The sequence below is a fragment of the Tauraco erythrolophus genome, chromosome 12 (genome assembly GCF_009769465.1).
Source record: "Tauraco erythrolophus isolate bTauEry1 chromosome 12, bTauEry1.pri, whole genome shotgun sequence".
NCBI classification, from domain to species: domain Eukaryota; kingdom Metazoa; phylum Chordata; class Aves; order Musophagiformes; family Musophagidae; genus Tauraco; species Tauraco erythrolophus.
In genome coordinates this window covers 15,780,506-15,799,164 of record NC_141476.1, presented here as the reverse complement: position 1 = coordinate 15,799,164, position 18,659 = coordinate 15,780,506, and the positions used below count along the sequence as shown (strand labels likewise).

Sequence of the window (18,659 nt, the reverse complement as noted above, 5' to 3'; positions counted from 1 at the left end):
GTGGGAGGGAATGTGTGGAATATAGTCATCAGTGTGGAATATAGTCATCGGTCTACACTATCATAGTGTGCAAGTCTTTTATGAATGATTGCTGTTAACCAGAAAGAAATAAAGTGATTATTTGTATGAAAAAGGGTACTATTACTCCTCTACTATCTAAGGGATTATTACTTCCCTAGATGCAGACCTATGGAAAATCTGACTAAAATCCCCTAAAACGTCAAAACAAACCTTTCATGCTGCTCGCCAGGAAACACTTGGATAAGTTAACCAGCAGTAGTCACCTCGTGGCACTTTCCCAGTTTACAGAAAGAAACTCGAGGAGACCAAAATGGAGCTTTCTGGATCTGGTATGACTGTGAAATAACAATGAGTAGTTTTCAAAGTTCCCCCGACTGTGGTATACCCACTTCTGAAAACCGCCTTTAAGGCAAGTGAAGTTGAACATTAAAAAAAAAAAAAAGAGGAGGAAAAAATCCTAGACCAGGTTTCTTAACCACATGGACTTTTGATAGCACATCAAATTTGGCAGATGGATCTGAATGACAAATTTTTAAATTAATCATTTGTCCAAGGAGACAGAAAACAATATACTGACTTCACTGTATTTTCTTGTTTGTATGGTTAGTCCTTAGCTTTCAGTAGTCTGGTGAGAGACTCTTTAGGGCAGATATGCTATTTTATGAGAAAACTGTCTTTACAAAAATAAATAATAAAGGAAATTTAGTTACAAACCATGTTCTATATAGTTAATGCTTTAAGGGAGAACACATATCTACGGAAACATAGTATACCTGTTCAATTTTATTACAGAAGTATATGGAAAAAAGTAATCAATATATGCACAATTACATGGTAATTGGCACCCTTAAAAAACTGCCAAACATGGTAATTACTCAATACAGAAAAACTAGAAGTTATCTCAACAATTAAAGCATGTTTCTTGAGTTCCCAGATTTATTTATATATGTATATATAATGACAGAAAACATTAGTAAAGAATTAAACATAGAGCTAAGTTTTTACAATGAAGTAAATTCACTGAAAAAATGAATATATAAAATACATTCATATTTGAACAATGTCTTTTTTTGAGCTTAGATGACAGTAGAGACTAAAAATTGTAATACTGTATAAGATGCACTCTTCTCTCTATAATAACTATTTAAACTATAATTTTTATAAAAATGCATAAATGCTTTTATTATTCCTCAAAATATGTTTCTATGTTTATTTTATAGAAAAAGCATGTTCTAAGCCCACTTTCAGTGGGCTATATAACACTAAGCAGAGTTGATATAGCTGCCTCATTTGGTTGCAGACTAACTGATATCAGGCACTTGGAAAAGATTTTAAGCTGCATAAACATCAAAAGTTCTGATGTACAAAACCTTGAGTGGCCTTACATAAATATAGTGCAGTTTTACAAATACTGCTATTTTCTGCTGCTTTTAAAAGCACTTCTCATACTAAAGCAACTTGAACTATGTGCAAAAAAGAAATATTTTTGATTACTTTTCTTTCTTAATCTCGTTGTCCCCAGCCAGAGACCTCCAACAGTGTCAGCAGCATCTGCAGCAAGCCATCACCATGGAAACGCTGGCGTTCTCACTCGCAGTACCGTTGCTGGTTCAAGCCGTGCTGGCAGGTCCAGTAACTTCCAAATTCCTACCTCAAACAGCTTTTACAGTTAACTGTTTTTGAATAAATAACGTAGTATCATCATCACGTTTATAGAAAAAATTTGTATCTGGGTAGAACTGGGAATAATATTCAATTCTACACTGTATTATTTTGTTAAATAAGTAAAACTCTGGAATTATCAGCTGGTGCTCTGTAATCCAGTAAGGTGTAAAAAGATGGTTAATTTTAGCTAGCAGACTGCCAGTGCTCCACAGAGCATGTTAGAATACCTTGTACTTGTTCCACGTATCCCTTAGCAGCCTCCACTCTGCTAGAAGTAAGAAAATTTTAAAAGGAACTCAGTATCAGCAACCAGATACAATGCAAGAGAAAGTTAACAGTAGCCCGACACTACCTGCAGATTTCCCCAGGGCAACAAAGCTTTCAAACACCTGAGTCATTTCCTTGGCACTGCCCCAAAGGAAGGGCATGAAGGAGCCTCCGTGTTCTACAGCAGTGAGGCCTGAATTAATAAAGCAGCTGTGGTTCACAGCGTGTTTAGAAGGGGAGGAATTTGCAAGGTGTCCATGTATGTTCAGAACTGCAAGAAGAGAGGATGTTTCAGAAGAAACGCCTGACTATCTGACTGCACAATGCAGCAATGTGTACTAACGTATGTATGACACATACGCAATTCGGCATGTAGATGTAACCTTGCTATTTCCTCATCTTTCAGAGCTTGACAAAACGGCAGAGGACAGCTCTGTGGGCAGTAAGTTATGTAAGGCAGTGGCTAGCTAATCCTCTGCAGTTGCATCGTAACAATTCCCATCTTGCATGCCGAGAGTGGAAACTCAAGTTGTAAATCTGCAAATGCAGGAACTTCAATATTCTGTCTTTCAAAATTGCTTCCCCTCTCAACTGCACAGGGCTGTGGTAAGTTTCACCACTGTATGTTATTCTGAGTATCCTAATACTTTGTGTTCCGAATAACACTAAGATACCTACTGAATACCTTTAAATGAAAATCTTAAAAGCACAGGTGCTGAATAAAAGCTATTTGCCACAGAAAGGTACACCATACACGGTTCATGCTTCCCCCAAACGCACAGCTGCATCACATGAATTGTCTCAATAACAGCTAATCAATCACCTATGACTAAACATTCTTGCTCTTCCCCTCATTCCAGAAGATGGCATCACGTACATAGAAAGGGTTTACCTGTCTCCTTTCGGAGTGGAATTCCCTGCTATCGTCTTCCATCTTCAGTATTTTTGTTTACTCTTTATGCCGATACTCTAATGAATTAAGTCCTTTCCCTCAGTTAGCAGCAGGGCTTCCAACCACTGCCTTACCGCAAGCAGCACCAGGTACAACTATCTGCCTTAAACATCTGCAGTTGTCCCTCTAGCCAACATCTGAGTCAGCAAGTTTTTTTACAGTCTGCTCAAGTGGTGTAAAATTCCACTTTTTCTGAAAAAAAAACCTTTATTTTGTTTACCACAAGTCCTAAGCAATCTTAGGCTACAGAAGCTTTTGCTTTATAATTTGACAGCTGCTTAGTCAGAAGTTCTTTTGGAATACTTAATAAATCCAAACAACTCAGTGGATTCAATCTCATTCAATGAGTTCAATTTCTTTAAGTGGTGGGTTTTTTTTGTGTTTTTCGTTTTGTTTTGTTTTCAAAAAATCAGTACCTGGAAGTGACTGACACATAAAACAGCCACGAAAGATCATGTATCTTGCTTTACACATCCGAAGACAGTAAACCAAAGATTTAAGTCCTAACTAAAATATAGCATTGGTTCACTAAATAAGTTACTTGTCTTCTAATTTAAAAAGATCTCTTCCTGTATCATCATCATCTGACCTTATACAGTTAAAATTTTGAGTAACCTTTCATTTTAAATCTACATCGGCTGTATTTTTTTTTATAAAATTTGAGTGATAGTAAGGCATCATTCTGAATATTTGCTGAGAAATATCTTTTGCAAACACACATCTTTGAGCAAAGACCACTAAGTTTAAGGACATTACAGGACGGGCAGACCTCTTACTGTGCTAAATGATAAAGTGGTGCAAATAAATCAGCTTAAATTGTTAACTGAATTCTACTAAGCCCCTTGCAGAAAAGGCAAGGACAAATTCCAGTTTTCCAGTATATTTTCATACATGTCAGGTCCTGTTCTGCATTTATTAGAAGAATAACTTTCTGATAAATACAATGTATGTCTTTCTGAATACTACACAGTTAAGACTGCTAAGTATGGTATGAAAGTCTAACTTTCAGTGAGGATTTGTGAACTGTGGGTTCCTCCCATAAAAACCCACGTTTGACAAATTCTGAACACATGCAGGTTCCTCTCTTTCCAATGAATTCTGGTACGTACTACTTTGGCCTGTGAGTATGAAATTGTGTAAGTACTTACATTTACTTAACCATCCTTTACAGGATGTGGGGATTACTGCCTAGCTGTTACCCCGGGTCACGCTCTCACAGCAGTTAAAATCCTTCCTTTAAATAACAAGGCATACCATAGTGATTTTCAAAATAGCATACATTAATTTCTTCCATTCCTCATGCAATTGCACAATATTTTTGGTTTATGTGCACAACTGTTTTGTCATTTAGAAATAGCTTCTCTTCAACAAAAAATTTGGATTGTACCACAAAAGGTCATGTTTAACTACTGTAAGCAGCTCAAGTCAACTGATTAAAAAAAAAAAAAGAATAGGTAGTCTAATAAGTCTAATATAAGAGAATGGCTCAAATTAATTGTTACTTTAATAAGATATGTTGTTTTGCATGGTATTTATTTTGTTGTGATGTTCAGTATGAGATATCAACATGCTGGTGAAAAGTCAAGTAACAAAAGATGTGAAAGGCTGAGAACATTTGTTTATCTCTGTGTTTCCAAGGTCTTGGGCTTATAAACAGGAATGTTTTTTTCCTGAAGTGATGGGAGGCCCTTAATTATATCTGCAGCTTTCTCTGCCATCATAATAGTTGGGGCATTCAAGTTCCCACTGACAACACTGGGCATTATTGAAGCATCTACTACTCTCAAGTTTTCAATGCCAATTACTTTTGTTTGGGGATCAACTACAGCAGTGCTGTCTGAAGGCTGACCCATTTTACAGGTGCAGGAAGGATGATAAGCACTATCAGCCTTCTGCCTTATGAAAGCATCTATTTCTTTGTCAGACTGAACATGGTTTCCTGGTTGAATTTCAGGCCCACGAAATTTTTCAAAAGCTTTCTGAGCAAAGATCTCTCTGGTCAACTTGACACACTGGCGGAATTCCAAAATATCTCTTTCTGTATGAAGAGAAAATAAGATAACTGTAAGTACAACTCTAATTTAGTAATACATGCAGAATGCATAACAGAACAAAATAGCGCCAAAGAAAAAAGACTGGAGGGAAAGTCTCCCACTTATTGCCAAAAGCCATAATAAAGCAGAATATTTTTCAAAGTCACAAATAACTATATTCACTGTGAACAGAACTGTAACTTATATTGCACAATCCCAAAAGGGAATAGTTGAGCTATGAAGAATTACTCTTTGTTTCGCTACACCCACTGTCTAGCCAAGGACACCAGTCTCAGCACAAAGAAGCAAACAAGACCCATTCCTTCAGCAGCAGAGGAGGAGATGAAACAAGCAGCACGACACAGCAAACACTAAGAACCCTGACTGCACCCCCAGCAGGGAATTCTTTTGGGTTTATACATGGCTTTGCACAATGGCCTACTTTGATACTAAGTGATGTTAGTAAATGAGAAATAAATAACAACGCACCAACCAGCACTTCTGAACTGGTGTTTGAGGAGATAGGAAAATCTGCTACTAAACAGGCAGGAAGGAAGTTGACATCAGAGCAAGGAGAGGCTGCATGTACCTGTTGACATGTAGTTAGGCTCAATGATAGGATGGTCCTTGGGGTCTGTGCTCTTCAGCTTTAGCCAGCCCACACTCGTGCTCCTCATGGGTCCCACGTGGACCTGCAACACCCATGACATATAACATAATCTCACCAGATGTATTTCTAAATTCAGTATTATTTTTTCTTTGCAATTTGGAATTTGGACAGTGTCTACAAATTAAGCAAATGTAAATGTAAAAGGGAAATAATGGAAAATGCCATTGAATGTTTCTCCATTTTATATAAATTTGTTGTAAATACTCCATAAGAGGAAGGGAATATGTATGTCTTATCAAGTCCCAGCTGTTCTTTTAACTTAAACCATTCCAATTTAACAGTAGCAGAGCATTCCAATATAATCAGCAATCAGACCAAATTACTATCATTGCTGAAGAAAAGAGATTAGCAAGAAGAAACATGTATGTTCAGTGACAGCTCCCCAGCGCTAAAACAGATTTTTGGATCGAGATCATAGTCTAAAACGGGGCTTGGATTTGTGCCAATGAAAAAATGAGTGGCCTTATACATTCTCACTTAAACCTCTGTCCAAACTGCAGGTGGAACAGGGAACACCTTGTTCTGGTTTCGTACAGCATCTAGCACACCGGTACCCTCATCAAGAGTACTCTGGCACTTCAGAAATGCAAACACTTAAACCAAAGTTCAATACTTGCCTGCTTCCACAGAGATAAAAAGTAACATCGTTTTGGTAGCAGTGTCAAATAACAAGCTCATGTTTTTTCCTCAATGTAGGAAGTTAAGCCAGCTCTTTTGTATTATACTGAAGAAAATATTTTTCAGTACATAGCCAAATTATCAATGTTTATGACAAAGTGTAAGCCTCCTTGCTAATTGCTACAGAACATTACTGGAATATGTTCTTCAACAACTCACCTGGTAAGCCTCCATTGTGGAAGCAACCCGACCATGATCAATCACCTGAGAAGGGAGAAAGTGGAACTGAATGTCGGGGTGAGGAACCCCTGGTTCACTTCGGATAAACCCACCAGATTCTAAGTGGGCAGTGGCTCCCTCACCTAGTCAGTGTAAATGAGAGAGAAAACGCCATTAAGAGATCTCAGAAAAGCAAGAAATGCATTTCTTAATCCTTGGTTTCGCTACTGTGAATTCATATACACAGTAGAAAGCCACATACACCCAGCGTAAGTTACTCACTTCAGGGATTACTTCTACAGATTCTTTTTAAGGTACAAGCTATAGCTGGGTTACTGTAAACTGAGAGTGTCATTTTAACAGAAGTCACTTCTGATTTACATGATAGCCTAAAGGGTTCTGATGAGAGCAACACTAATTCTTTTGGGCAATTATACAGAAAATTTAATTCAGCTCAACAATATGCTTTTACCGACACGGTATCTATTTCAAATAAATTTTTTCTTCATTTTTTTACAAGAGCTTTTCTCAGTAGCACCAAGATTTTTAAACGTAGAATCTTTCTTAAAATGAGGGAGAAATAAAAATGTTAAAACCAGTACATAAAACCCTCCTTTGTTACCTAAGATACAATAACTATTTTAAAAGATTCTGATATAGAAAAAAATAGCTCAAGCCTATTTGCAAGCTCCAGTTATTTCCCAGGACATGAAAAAAATTATATACGAAGACTCTCAGACTTTGAAATTCATGGCTGTAATAATTCTAAAGCAATCAATGGGAGAATGATTGCATGCTTTGTTTCATACCTGTAAACTTCCAAAGCCATTCTAGACCAATCCTCACCATGTTAACTGGCTTTTGTGCGTTATATAGAGTAATGGGTTTGGTGCACTTTTGCTGGACGTACACTTCTAAATGATCTTGAAGGTTCTGGCCTACTCCTAGGGGGGAGTAGAAAGGGGAGAAGGGAGAAAAAAGGGGAGAAAAAAGTTATTTCCCATAGAAAAATTACACACAACATTTACAACCAGAAAACAGCATAAATGGGAGCTAAACTAACCTCTTACAAGGACAGTGATGACTAAGACCAAGACCATGAGTCCTATCAGCCTTTTGCTCATGTCAGAATAAGGTTTTACATAAACATAGCATAACTAGAATGAAAATAGAAAGTTAAATGGCAGACATATCATTTGTTCTGAAATTGCCAAATGTGACTTCTAAATACAGTACTAGCTTTTCTAGTTTAAAGGAAAAGTTCATGTTTTTCCTTCTATCTTTGAATATATATGACAGTGGGAGTTTATACAACCTACTGTGGATCAAAACTCATTCAAAATTCAAAATCATAAGTATGCTGCTTTACTTTAAAAATACTCAGTGGCATTTTTCAGAAGGGCATTTTTTACTATCAAGTGTTGTGAGGAAAGTTAAGTTTATTGCTCAGCTCTAAAATCAATGCATGTTTGCACTGATTTGTAACACTTAGTTTCAGTCCACACAACCTGACATAAAGACAAATTAATTTCATGGATACATTTCATTTAATGGTCTTTGAATTGCATCCATAAGAAGAGGTAAGGTTAAAAGAAATAATAAAATTACCAGGCAGATGGCAAACAACAGGGATCCCCAGTTTTTTTAGATCATCTGCATTGCCAATCCCTGACAACATAAGCAGCTGTGGAGAATTTATGGCACCTCCACTTAAAATAACTTCTTTACTGGCAAAAGCCTAAAAAGAAAAGAGCACAAAAGTGCTAACATTATTAAGCCTGATCTGAATGCAAGGAACACGTCAAGAGCTTCTGTACAGATATGCTACTATGATCCAGATTAGACACCCTTCCCTTACATTTTTCTTATTACAAATGTATTCCTATGTTGCCAGGCGTTTCTGCAGAGAGAACTGATCAAGCTTTCACTTTGATCATTTCTGTATTTATTCCCATGTTTACAAACCATTCAAACTATATGGCACACAAACACAGCTCAGCCAGCACCATGGCTGCCCATAAACTCCCGTGCTACATGCCAGGGAAAAACCACTGACAACACTCGGATCAGTCAGCTAAGCGCTTCTTCCATTTTCAGTAATAGTTTGTAAATTAAAACTCAAACTCCTAAGGAAGATTTTGAATTCCAAGACATGCTAGCTCAAAAATTCTCAAGAGCTTATTTTCTTAATTCAACCAAGCCTAACGTTTAGTTTCTAGCTCACCGTAGTCCTCAGAAGTCCCTCAACCACTAAGGCACTACTGAGAAAACTCTGACTGCAGGCATGTATGTAATTCTGTTCCGCTGACAGACCTTTTATCAAACAGTTCGAGCCCGAGCCCTGAGCTGGTCATGATACAGGCTGCTGAACTATTCCTATGCCTTTGACTCCCTTTTTGTGCTGGATACTTCTTTTTCTAGAACCTTCTCACAAGTATTTTTGGTACATCTTCTTTCCAAGGATTTCTGTCCCAAAATAATCTCATTTAGCAAAATCAAAATCCTCCTCTGTGTCATTTATATCTGGGGGCTCCTTCTTTCCTTTTGCCACATCTCTTAAATTTAGGATCAGAACTACCTCCCTTAGTGCTTTTCACTGTTAAAAGGGAAAACTGTGTGGAGTAAGAAAATATGGCTACACCTTCCCTTTACTCTTTGAAGGAGGATGATGTGGATGAACCCAATGTTGTTCAAACTATCTCTTTTTATTCCAAAGAGATAGCTTATGAACATACACACATTGGATGCACTCCATCCTCCTTAGTTGCACATATGTTGCCTGTTGAAATACAAGCTATCCTTTGTGTGTACACTGAGTTTAGGAAGTTGATTACATACTGAATAGTAACTCTTGCACGTTAGAAAAAAAAAGATTCAAGATTCACTTGTCCTTATGAAAGAACAACTGCACAACAGAAGAAACAAAAAGCCACAATTTATACTTAATGCAACACACATTTGCAAAAGTAATACCATAATGTTTATTTGTGAATTCTAATACACCAGTGTGGCCACAGTGAGGAAAAAATAGACGAGGCACACAATTATGCCCCTGAACTTCCTCTCATTAGCAAGCAAAACCTACAAAGGCTCAAAGAAACATATCTGGTATTCCTCATCTGCATTCTCTGCTTTCGTAGAATGTAAGGTGCTATCATGAGTAGCTGCTTGGTTTTTTTTTAGACGAGACACTTAGCTTCTAAAGCACATTTAAAAGTGCTATTTTTTCCTGTAGTATGGTGAAGAGTTAACAGATTAGCACGGAGTGCATATTAACTTGTAGTAATCATGGTAATCATGCCCGTTTTGAACGAAACCTCAGCTATACAGAATGATGGTCAATGAGATTACTGCTAGTAGTATGATCAAAATGTAGGAAGAAGATAAATATTTATAAATTGTTTTCATACTATTTATCCAATATTGCCATTGGATAGCCAGTGATGAAACTTTTTGTTCGTTATTGCTTTGCTCCAGGCAATCATTAGTATGTTAAGACTAACACACAGCATATCCGTGACTGCTGAATCAATGCTTAGATCTGTATTTTGCATGTCAAACAAATACAACTTATTTATGTTTTCCATAGTGTACACAGAACTGGTGTCAGTTTGTTCCAGGTATGTTCTAATGATGCTTGTTTGGCCCACACTCACTGCAAAGTCAGCACTGTAGTCATTCCGAGCCCACGCACAGTCGTTCATTGTGCTTAAAGCTAACAAGCAAAGAGGAAAAACTGACTTTGAAGCCTTTTTGTATAAGTTATTTAGTCTGTGATACATAAAAAACATTCTTCCCCTTTAAATAAACTTTTCTCTTGATTCTGAACTTGGAAACTCCAGGATTGTTCAGTCTACCTCCTCTACTTTTGTCAGAGGGCTTACTGGAGTCCCGGGAGCTCTCTGGGACCCCAGTGTCTACTGAAATAACAATTAACCCTTTCTGCTGGCTTGAATAGGTTTTGAATCATGCTTCAATCAGGTTTTGCGGATCTTTGAACTTAACTGATGACTGACATAAAAGAGATCCTACCTAAAACAGACTGTAAAAACAAAACCACTTTAATGTAATCAAGTGGCTCATCTTGGTGTTCATAATGTAACAAAATTATTAGCTCTTCTATCCTGACAGGTAAAAAAATTTTCAGAAAGTAATAGCAGGCAAGTCCTGCAATTTTAAAGTTGGGGGGAAAAAAAGAAGGGAAATATTTCAAAGGTGTACTTTTTATGCTATATGCTATAAATATATATAATTATGTGTAATTCATACATGTATTAATACGAATGAAAATTCATAGCAATTAAATAATTTTGCAACTCAAGTTCTCCAGTATTCAGAAAGTCTTTGACCATATATAATTAGCTTTCCAAGATGTTCTTCAACAAAAATCTTGACAATGGCACAAGAACAGCAAGTAGAGACATTGCTTTTGCAGACATTTAACAGCTCACGAAATCAAATAAATTTTCTGCAACTTTTGTTTTATGTTGTTAATGATAATCATTTTACCAATCCACTTAGAAAACAACAGATTTCTTCTGTGCATTAGAAAATGAAAGAACAGTTTATTTATATTGCATTTTAACTTTTAGCAGGTGTTCAGCCAGAGAACACTTGTTGCCTGTTAAGTCTTGTAAGCCTTACTGAACTCAAACCATCAGCATTTGTACTCTCCTATCTTTAGGATATTACTATTACACTTTTTAATTGTTTATAATTGTTTGTGAATAAATATCTGAAGTTATTAAGACACTAATCCCCTTTAGGCAATTTCCTACTTACATACTCCATAATCAGCTCTAATATTAAGGAGTTAAAGGAAATGACAATATTTCAGGTCTTACAGAAGTCAATGGAGTGAAAGCTCCATAAAATGGACTGTTTGTCCACAGAGGTAAGTTGTAATGGCAATTCAAGCTTCCTTCCACATGACCACATATTCAGTGGAAGCTGGACTGAGACTGAAAAATACTAATTCCACAAACACCACGTTTCATCATTACATTTCATCGTTACTATCCCAAAACTCAATGGCAATGTAGAAGTGAATGACTCATTATTTATCCCTTGAGCCATTCAAATTTCAGTATCTAGCTTTTACAGACTTTCCTGTGCCAGAACAGCATTTTCAGAATTGTTTTTCAGAAACATCAGCCTTTCAGCACACTAGTCAACACGCTGAGACAGAGCATGATTGCACCATAGGTTCCAGCCAGAAACCTTACACAACACTCTTGTGTAACATCAAGTTATGGGCTTGTCCCCCCAGTACGAAGAGATGGAAATATAATGGATATGTTAATCTCTAAATGGATACAGCTAAAATATGACCTGCTGTAAAATAACTGACAAGGAATCATATACTGGAAGAGACAACATAGCATTTAAAAGACAGACATTTCGCATAGTAAAGGGCCACTTTGAATAAAAGTTTGCTTTTAAAAAAAGTATTTAATTTTGCTTCGACTCATGTCTTTCATACTGGAAAATAAAAATCTCTTACCTTTTTCCTTTGCCCATTTTTCACATACTCAACACCAATGGATTTTGTTCCTTGGAACAAGATTTTTGTTACAAGTGTCTTCTCTGCAACTGACAAATTTGGGCGTGATATGGCTGGGTGAAGGTAAGCACTAGCTGTGCTCCATCTCTGACCTACAATGTATATTTACATTAAACATCAAAATAGTCATGCTCAGTATTCTTCAAGATTCAGGCCAATAACAATTGGGATGTTTACAGAGGGAAAGTCTTCATATAGAGAGTTCAAAGCAAATGTGCTTTGATATAATAACTAAAAATTTTAACATAACAAATTTCACAATGACATTCTGAAAACCTACTCTCCTTCTCAAATTTAACTGTGAATCGACTTGCATGCCAATGCAATTTTCAATGAAATACATTGAAACTGATAGCAAGCCGCTGTGAAATGAAGAGAGTGTAAACACAGAGTGCCACAGCTGTTCTGTAATCTAAACAACCAAATGGCATTCAGTGCAGATTATATGTCCATCTTCCAAAATGCTTTCAGAAGTACCACTGGTGGAGCAGAAATTCAAATTACTTAAGGATCCCTTTATGATTTACCTTGGTGTACGGTCATGTCCATCCAGCCAAATCCTTCTTGCTGATAGCCGTTCATATCATCCGTGAAGGGATACCCAGCTTGCTGGGTTGCCTCCAGGAATGCAAGATGAAGAGGATGGTTTGTTTTCCCTCTTGACACATACAGAGGTCCATTTCCACCTCTGTACTGATCTGGCCCCAGTTCATGTGTCTGTGCCTTCTTAAAATAGGGCAAGCAATGTTCATAGTCCCATCCTATAGCCCCTTCCCTGCTCCATCGATTATAATCTTCTGCATGCCCACGAATGTATACCATAGCATTGAGAGAAGAGGAGCCACCCCACACTCTTCCTCGGGGCCAGTACATAATGCGGTTATCCATATGCTTTTGTGATGTTGTGTGGTAATACCAGTTATATTTCTCGTCACAGAGGTTGTATGTTAATGCAGCAGGCATATGAATCTTCCACATCAGTCTTTTACTACCTAGGAGGGTATCTTTAGGGCCTGCTTCCAAGAGTAGTACAGTACTGTGAGGGTCTTCAGTCAACCTGTTGGCTAATACACACCCTGCTGATCCAGCTCCAACAATGACATAATTATAAGAGTTTGCCTTCTCAGAACTAAGCTGAGATGATGTACGTGAATTTTTGAATTGTTGTCCATTGATGCCCAAGATGTTCTTTAATGTGTGTGCTTTAAACAGAGTTCCTGTTACTTTGTGCATCTGATTCACAAGACTGCAACATTTAACTCCTTGCATTAAGTATGACATCTTTACTGGTGTATCACTCTGGCAGAACTTTTAACAAAAATCCAGTGTTTCACCCTAGAAAAACAAACAAACAAACAAAAATTCTAACTAAGATGTAAGTACTGATACAGTGCATGACCTCTAAAATGTCAGTAATTTTCAGGTAAAACTGGTATACTTTACCTGTTCTTGCTAACCAAAAGGTTAACAATAGTGCCAATAAACCAATAAATATTTACTCTGAAACTTGCTGTCTTACTATTCTTTTAATGCAGTCTATGCACAAGTCAGGTGGCATATGCAGCCCAATTTTGATTTGCTTCTTGTTCCTGAGATAGACACATGAAGCACAATTTCAAGAATTTGCCAAAACCATAAAAGGATGGAAACCTTTGCTTACCCTGTAGTCTCATTTATCTGCCTCTAGTAGGTAAGAATCTAAGAAAACCAACAATTCCATAAACTTGTCTGTAAGTTTGTGACAGTCAGTGATATTTCATAGCCAATTCACAATCAAGGAAATGATGAGTATGCCTACTGTAGCATCTGCCAGACCAAATCTAGGACAACATCTCTACAAAACACATGTAACAGTGAAACTCATTTTCAGCCATCCCTAAGGTGAAAAACTGCTGAGTTTTGAGGTGTGCCTCCTAGCACAGGAAAGGCAAAATCATCATGCATGGCTTTCTACCTTATTACTAAAACCAGATCCTGCAGGAGTGCTCCCAGGACACGTGCAATGTAATACCACCAGATCCTTACGCTGACCAGAAATGTCCATTTTTTTGCCTTCAGAAAAGTGTCTGAGTCTTGCAGGCAATGCAGGTTTAGCTCTGTGTTGCAGAGGTTCAGGTACAGGGACTAAACACAAGGTTTTCACAGCCTGCGTGTCACAGGTATCGATGCTGCTGGCCAGCCTGAAGTGTGTTTCTCTTGCTCTCTCCCCGTGAAATCATCTCTCTTGGTACAAACAATTAGTGAAAATGGATATCCTTGTGCTGTAAAAAGCATTTCTCCCTGGCCCATGGCTTCCATCTAAGTGGTTGCCTTGGATTCTAGAGACACTACCTTATCCACAGGCTGTATGAACACTGTAGCACACTGCCCATCTGAAAGATATGAGCAAGATTTCTCCTAGAAATATATCGAATGCTGCATTATGTTTGTGAAATCTAATTTTTCTGAAATGAATTAGGTTCATACATTCAAGTTTCGTAGTTATCTAATACTTTGTAATACAAGCCCTGTATTTTTGTAACATGTCAGGGTTTTTTTCACTAAAAGAAAACATGTCTTAATGAATCACCAAAATAATCAGCTTTTTCTTACTAAAAGGTGGAACAAACTGTACTCATTTTCTTGGGTGAAACTGTACAATGTACAGTTTGTGAGAGCACAGAAGAGCCCTTAAGGCCCAACTCTGTAACAAAATTAGCTGCATGTTACTGAAAAATGTTACAAGTCTTCCACACACAACTATATTTATGTACAATTTGATGTACAATCTCATAGGCAAAACTATTTTTTTTTTCTCTCGGGGAAAGGATGGGAAGAAGCATACATCTCTTATGCTTCTTGGGAAACCTTGTTACAGGCTGTACAAACCCTCAAACTTCTGGAAAATGAACAACCACCCATGAAAAACAGTTTGCTTTGTTAAAAAAAAATAATAATGGATGCAGGGGATAGGTCTCAGCCCCCAGTGCACACAGCTGATTCTCACATGGTTAATTCAAAATTGATCCCAGCTGAAGATGGGGGTTGTCTTTTACAGGTGGAGACTATTAAAGGATTCTTTCTTAGAAGTGAAGGTTTAGCAATTTCCTGTGATGCAGCAGAGGATGCAAAGGTAGAGTTTTTTCCTTTGCTCTGTGTTTTGTTTGTGATGAAGAGGGCTACAATTCTGAAGCCCCGGTGTTTAACCTGCAGAACTGGTGGGTCACAGGACTTTAGTGTTTCAGGAACAGCAGCTTGCCGATGGAGTTGGTAGAATATGAGCCTGGGCTCCGATAATCTGGGAAAGGTATGCTGTCTCTATAATGTGAGTTGTTTCTTTTTTTCTAGTAGAGGCTCACCATGATGAGGTGAGGTGATCATTCTTACTCCTGAGGAAATAAACCCTCAGATTTTGGTCCTACAGACAGTCAATGCTTATTATTTAGATAGGTAAGGCTCACAGACTCTGGAACAAGTACTGGCCAGCTTATTTTCGCACTTACAATGCCATCAAATATTACTGTGCCTCCTAACCACAATGCTGGCTGTTATGATTACAACCTACCTAGTTGTTGGCTGTAAAGAGGGTAGATTCCACAGAATCCCTGGAATCATATTCAGTCAGGGACTGACTTGCTCTGGTAGTGCTGGAGGCTGTAGTTCTACAGCTTGCTACAGCATAAGCAGTGGCTACTGAGGGCCCAAAAATACTATCTCAAGTGATGCTTCAAAGGCAACATTGATGTTACAGGACTAAGTGTTTGTATCTTGCCTTATGCCAGAACCCTAGTACTGAAGTCTAGACCTTCTTAAAAGCTGATTTGTTAAGAGCCTCTCACATGTGCAGGCTTTGAAACTCATAAAACAATTCAACCTTGTATTGAAGGGATTGGTATCAAGAACCGAGATCATGAAGTCCAAGAACATGATGCTGCGTCTCTCTAAAATAATCTGTGTAGTTCTATGAGCATACATGGGTTTATCACAATTCAAGTTCTTCTACAGAAGGTAGTCTTGTGGAATTTTGCAGGAGTCCCTCTTTGAACAGCCTCTTTTTGCATCTTTGTGCTCAACTTTCCCTTGGTTTTATCTGGCTTTTTCGCCAGGGAGAATTTGCAACCTGTGCAGTGTTCCTAAGAACTGTATTTCAGCAAGAATGTGCTTTTTCCAGTAACAGGAAAAATCAAGTTGTTATCTTAATATATTGTTAGTCATCTGAGGCTCTGAGATGTTCCAGGGAAGCTGGTCCAATTTACCCAGTAGGGAACTATAGTTTCATGGCCAGCTCTACTTAATATCGGAGTGCCTATGTCAAAACAAAACATGTAGAAAGAGGGAGGTTTACACAACATGGTTCTCCTGGAATGCTCTGTACTTACCACCAACAAGAAGTTGTCTTTTGGGCCTTACTGGATATTACTGCACATCTTTATCTGGATTCTCACATATCATGACCTAGATGTAGTACATGTAGTAAGATGTATCTCAGGAACTGGCGAACAGACCTGCAGAAATGCGTATGGTGGCAACATAAAATATATTTGCTGTATTGTACTAGAGCTTCAAAATCTGGAGCTCATTTTTTTGAAGTATGTATTTACAGATATTATTACTATTGAGAAGGGCCTATAGACAGTGGCCTTACAAGAGCAGGGAAAGCAGGAGCATCTCCACAGGAAAATTCTATTGCTACGATTTAATAATATATCTAATCGTACATTGGATAGCTAGAAGTGGGCAGTGGAGTTCTGAAGTTGGGTGTTTGGTGCTCCTTGCATCATTGTGACACATTTCTGAATGCACCATCAGGCTTGCTTGAGAAATAAACCCTGATGTAACCCATTGGTACTTAAAACTGCAACTCTACAGCTGTTAATTTGAGGTCACATGTGAAAACATACTTCTCTAAGGGATGATGATGTGAAAGGTGAAGAATGTTACTTCATCTTATTGACTATTTTAAAAAGGAGATAAAATGATATGTAAGAAACTGCATAGGTCACCGAAGGACTAAATTGGCTTGCCCCGTCTCTAAGCAAAAGTGCTAGGATTGAGCCCAGGGACCTTACTTCTGGACTCCCAGATTTAAAGGGCTCACAGTCCACGAGAGAGAGGAGGGCAGCTATCCTGCGTGCATAGGGGGATATACTGAAAAATGGACAGTAACAAAATGGTTTTGTAGGTGGATTAGGTGGCTAATCTAAAAAAAGCTTCAGGGCACTGGGCATCTGTTAACCAAGCAGAGCTGCCCTGTTCTTTCATAAAACTGGAAATGAGAGTGGTCAAAAATATACACAGAGAATTAGGATACCCATTGTCCAGGCTAGAAGGTTGAATTACCAGCCAAGACAGCTAAAGCTAATGCTCCCTTTCAGTTACTCAAGAAGTATTTTTAATCTACTCCATCACATATGTTTGTCAGATTTACAGTTAGATGTTATTTCATGTTTTTCCTTGCTTTTTTTTTTTGTTTGTTTTACATAAATGGAACAGGACTGGCAGAGTAGTAACATTTGAGAGAATTTTTATCTTGCAAAGAGGGATTTGGGAGTGAAGTCAGCCAACAGTGTCCTGGTCATAGTGTTCAAGTGACTCTGAGGATCAGTGTGTAGACGATTCACAAATGTATGCACTTTTAAGTTCTGAAGAAGTGCAGAGGTCAAAAATCAAGCCATTCTGGTGTAATATAAATCCATCATCCATAGCTGTGTATAGAATGATTTAAACGCTAGTTTCAAAGCACAATTTTTTGTCATATTGACCCATACCCACTCTCATCTATACACGGCCCTCCTGCATGAGCACTGCGCTACCTCGGTTCCTCTAAACTGCTACTGAAACAAAGAGAAGATGGTCACTGTGGCTGAAACTTTACTCCCTGTCCTATTTTGCCAGAGCCAAAACAATAAAATCCTTTCTGGGAGATGTAAACTATGACCATCTCCCAGACACGTCCAGTAACATGGACAATACATGGTGTGGCACAGCAATGGGACCTTTGCTGGATGTTTACCCGTCATGGCACTGTGCTGCCAAATCCTGCCAGGCCTGTCTGGGTAAGGCACATGAGGAACAGCTCCTCGGATAAAAGCAGCTCTTGCGTTTTGTTTTTCTGCACCGTGCACTGTGTTCTAGTTTGAATTCATCTGCCATGGGAGCGTTTTGGACTAACCTTCTCTCCAGCCCTGTCAGTAAGAAAGTTTATTGGATTAGAGAACCCTCCCGGTAAGTTTCATTCCCACGGCCGAAGCTGCTCAGACCGACTCACCTCCCCGTCTCCTTCACGAACAAACGTGTCTGCCGGCCCGGGGCGCCCGGCTGCCGTGACCGCCTCGGCTCTGCGGGCTGCGCTCCGGGGCGCCCGCACCGGCTCCCGCCCCGAGCAGGCGGGCGGCCGCGGGCCTGTCCCGGTCCTCTCCGCAGAACGGGGCACCCGCGGGCCGCGTCCCGCTCCTCCTCGGCCGGGAGGCCTGTGCCTCCCTCAGCCGCTTGGCTGCGCGGCGCTGCCCCCGGCTGGGGCGCGGAGAGGGCCGCGCTGCCGAGGGTCGGCGGCCACCGCCCGCGCCCGTCCCGCCGCGTCCTCACGCCCCTTGCGCGGCCCTTCCTCTTCACGGCTCCCACGGACTCCCTCCCCCTCGCAGCCTCCGCACGCACCCTGCACCCGCGCTCGCT

The 18,659-nt window shown here is 39.0% G+C and overlaps 1 protein-coding gene across 1 annotated transcript; it reads right to left on the bottom strand.

The window, feature by feature from the left end:
* Window positions 1-4,524: 4,524 nt before the first annotated feature.
* Window positions 4,525-13,289, bottom strand: CHDH (choline dehydrogenase). The gene is made up of 7 exons (XM_009986866.2): window positions 12,536-13,289; window positions 11,949-12,100; window positions 8,054-8,183; window positions 7,255-7,389; window positions 6,446-6,588; window positions 5,528-5,630; window positions 4,525-4,943 (listed from the first exon to the last, which is right to left on the bottom strand). Exons 1-7 carry the CDS (start codon window positions 13,287-13,289, stop codon window positions 4,525-4,527), a joined length of 1,836 nt encoding a protein of 611 aa, XP_009985168.2.
* Between the last annotated feature and the right edge of the window lie 5,370 nt (window positions 13,290-18,659).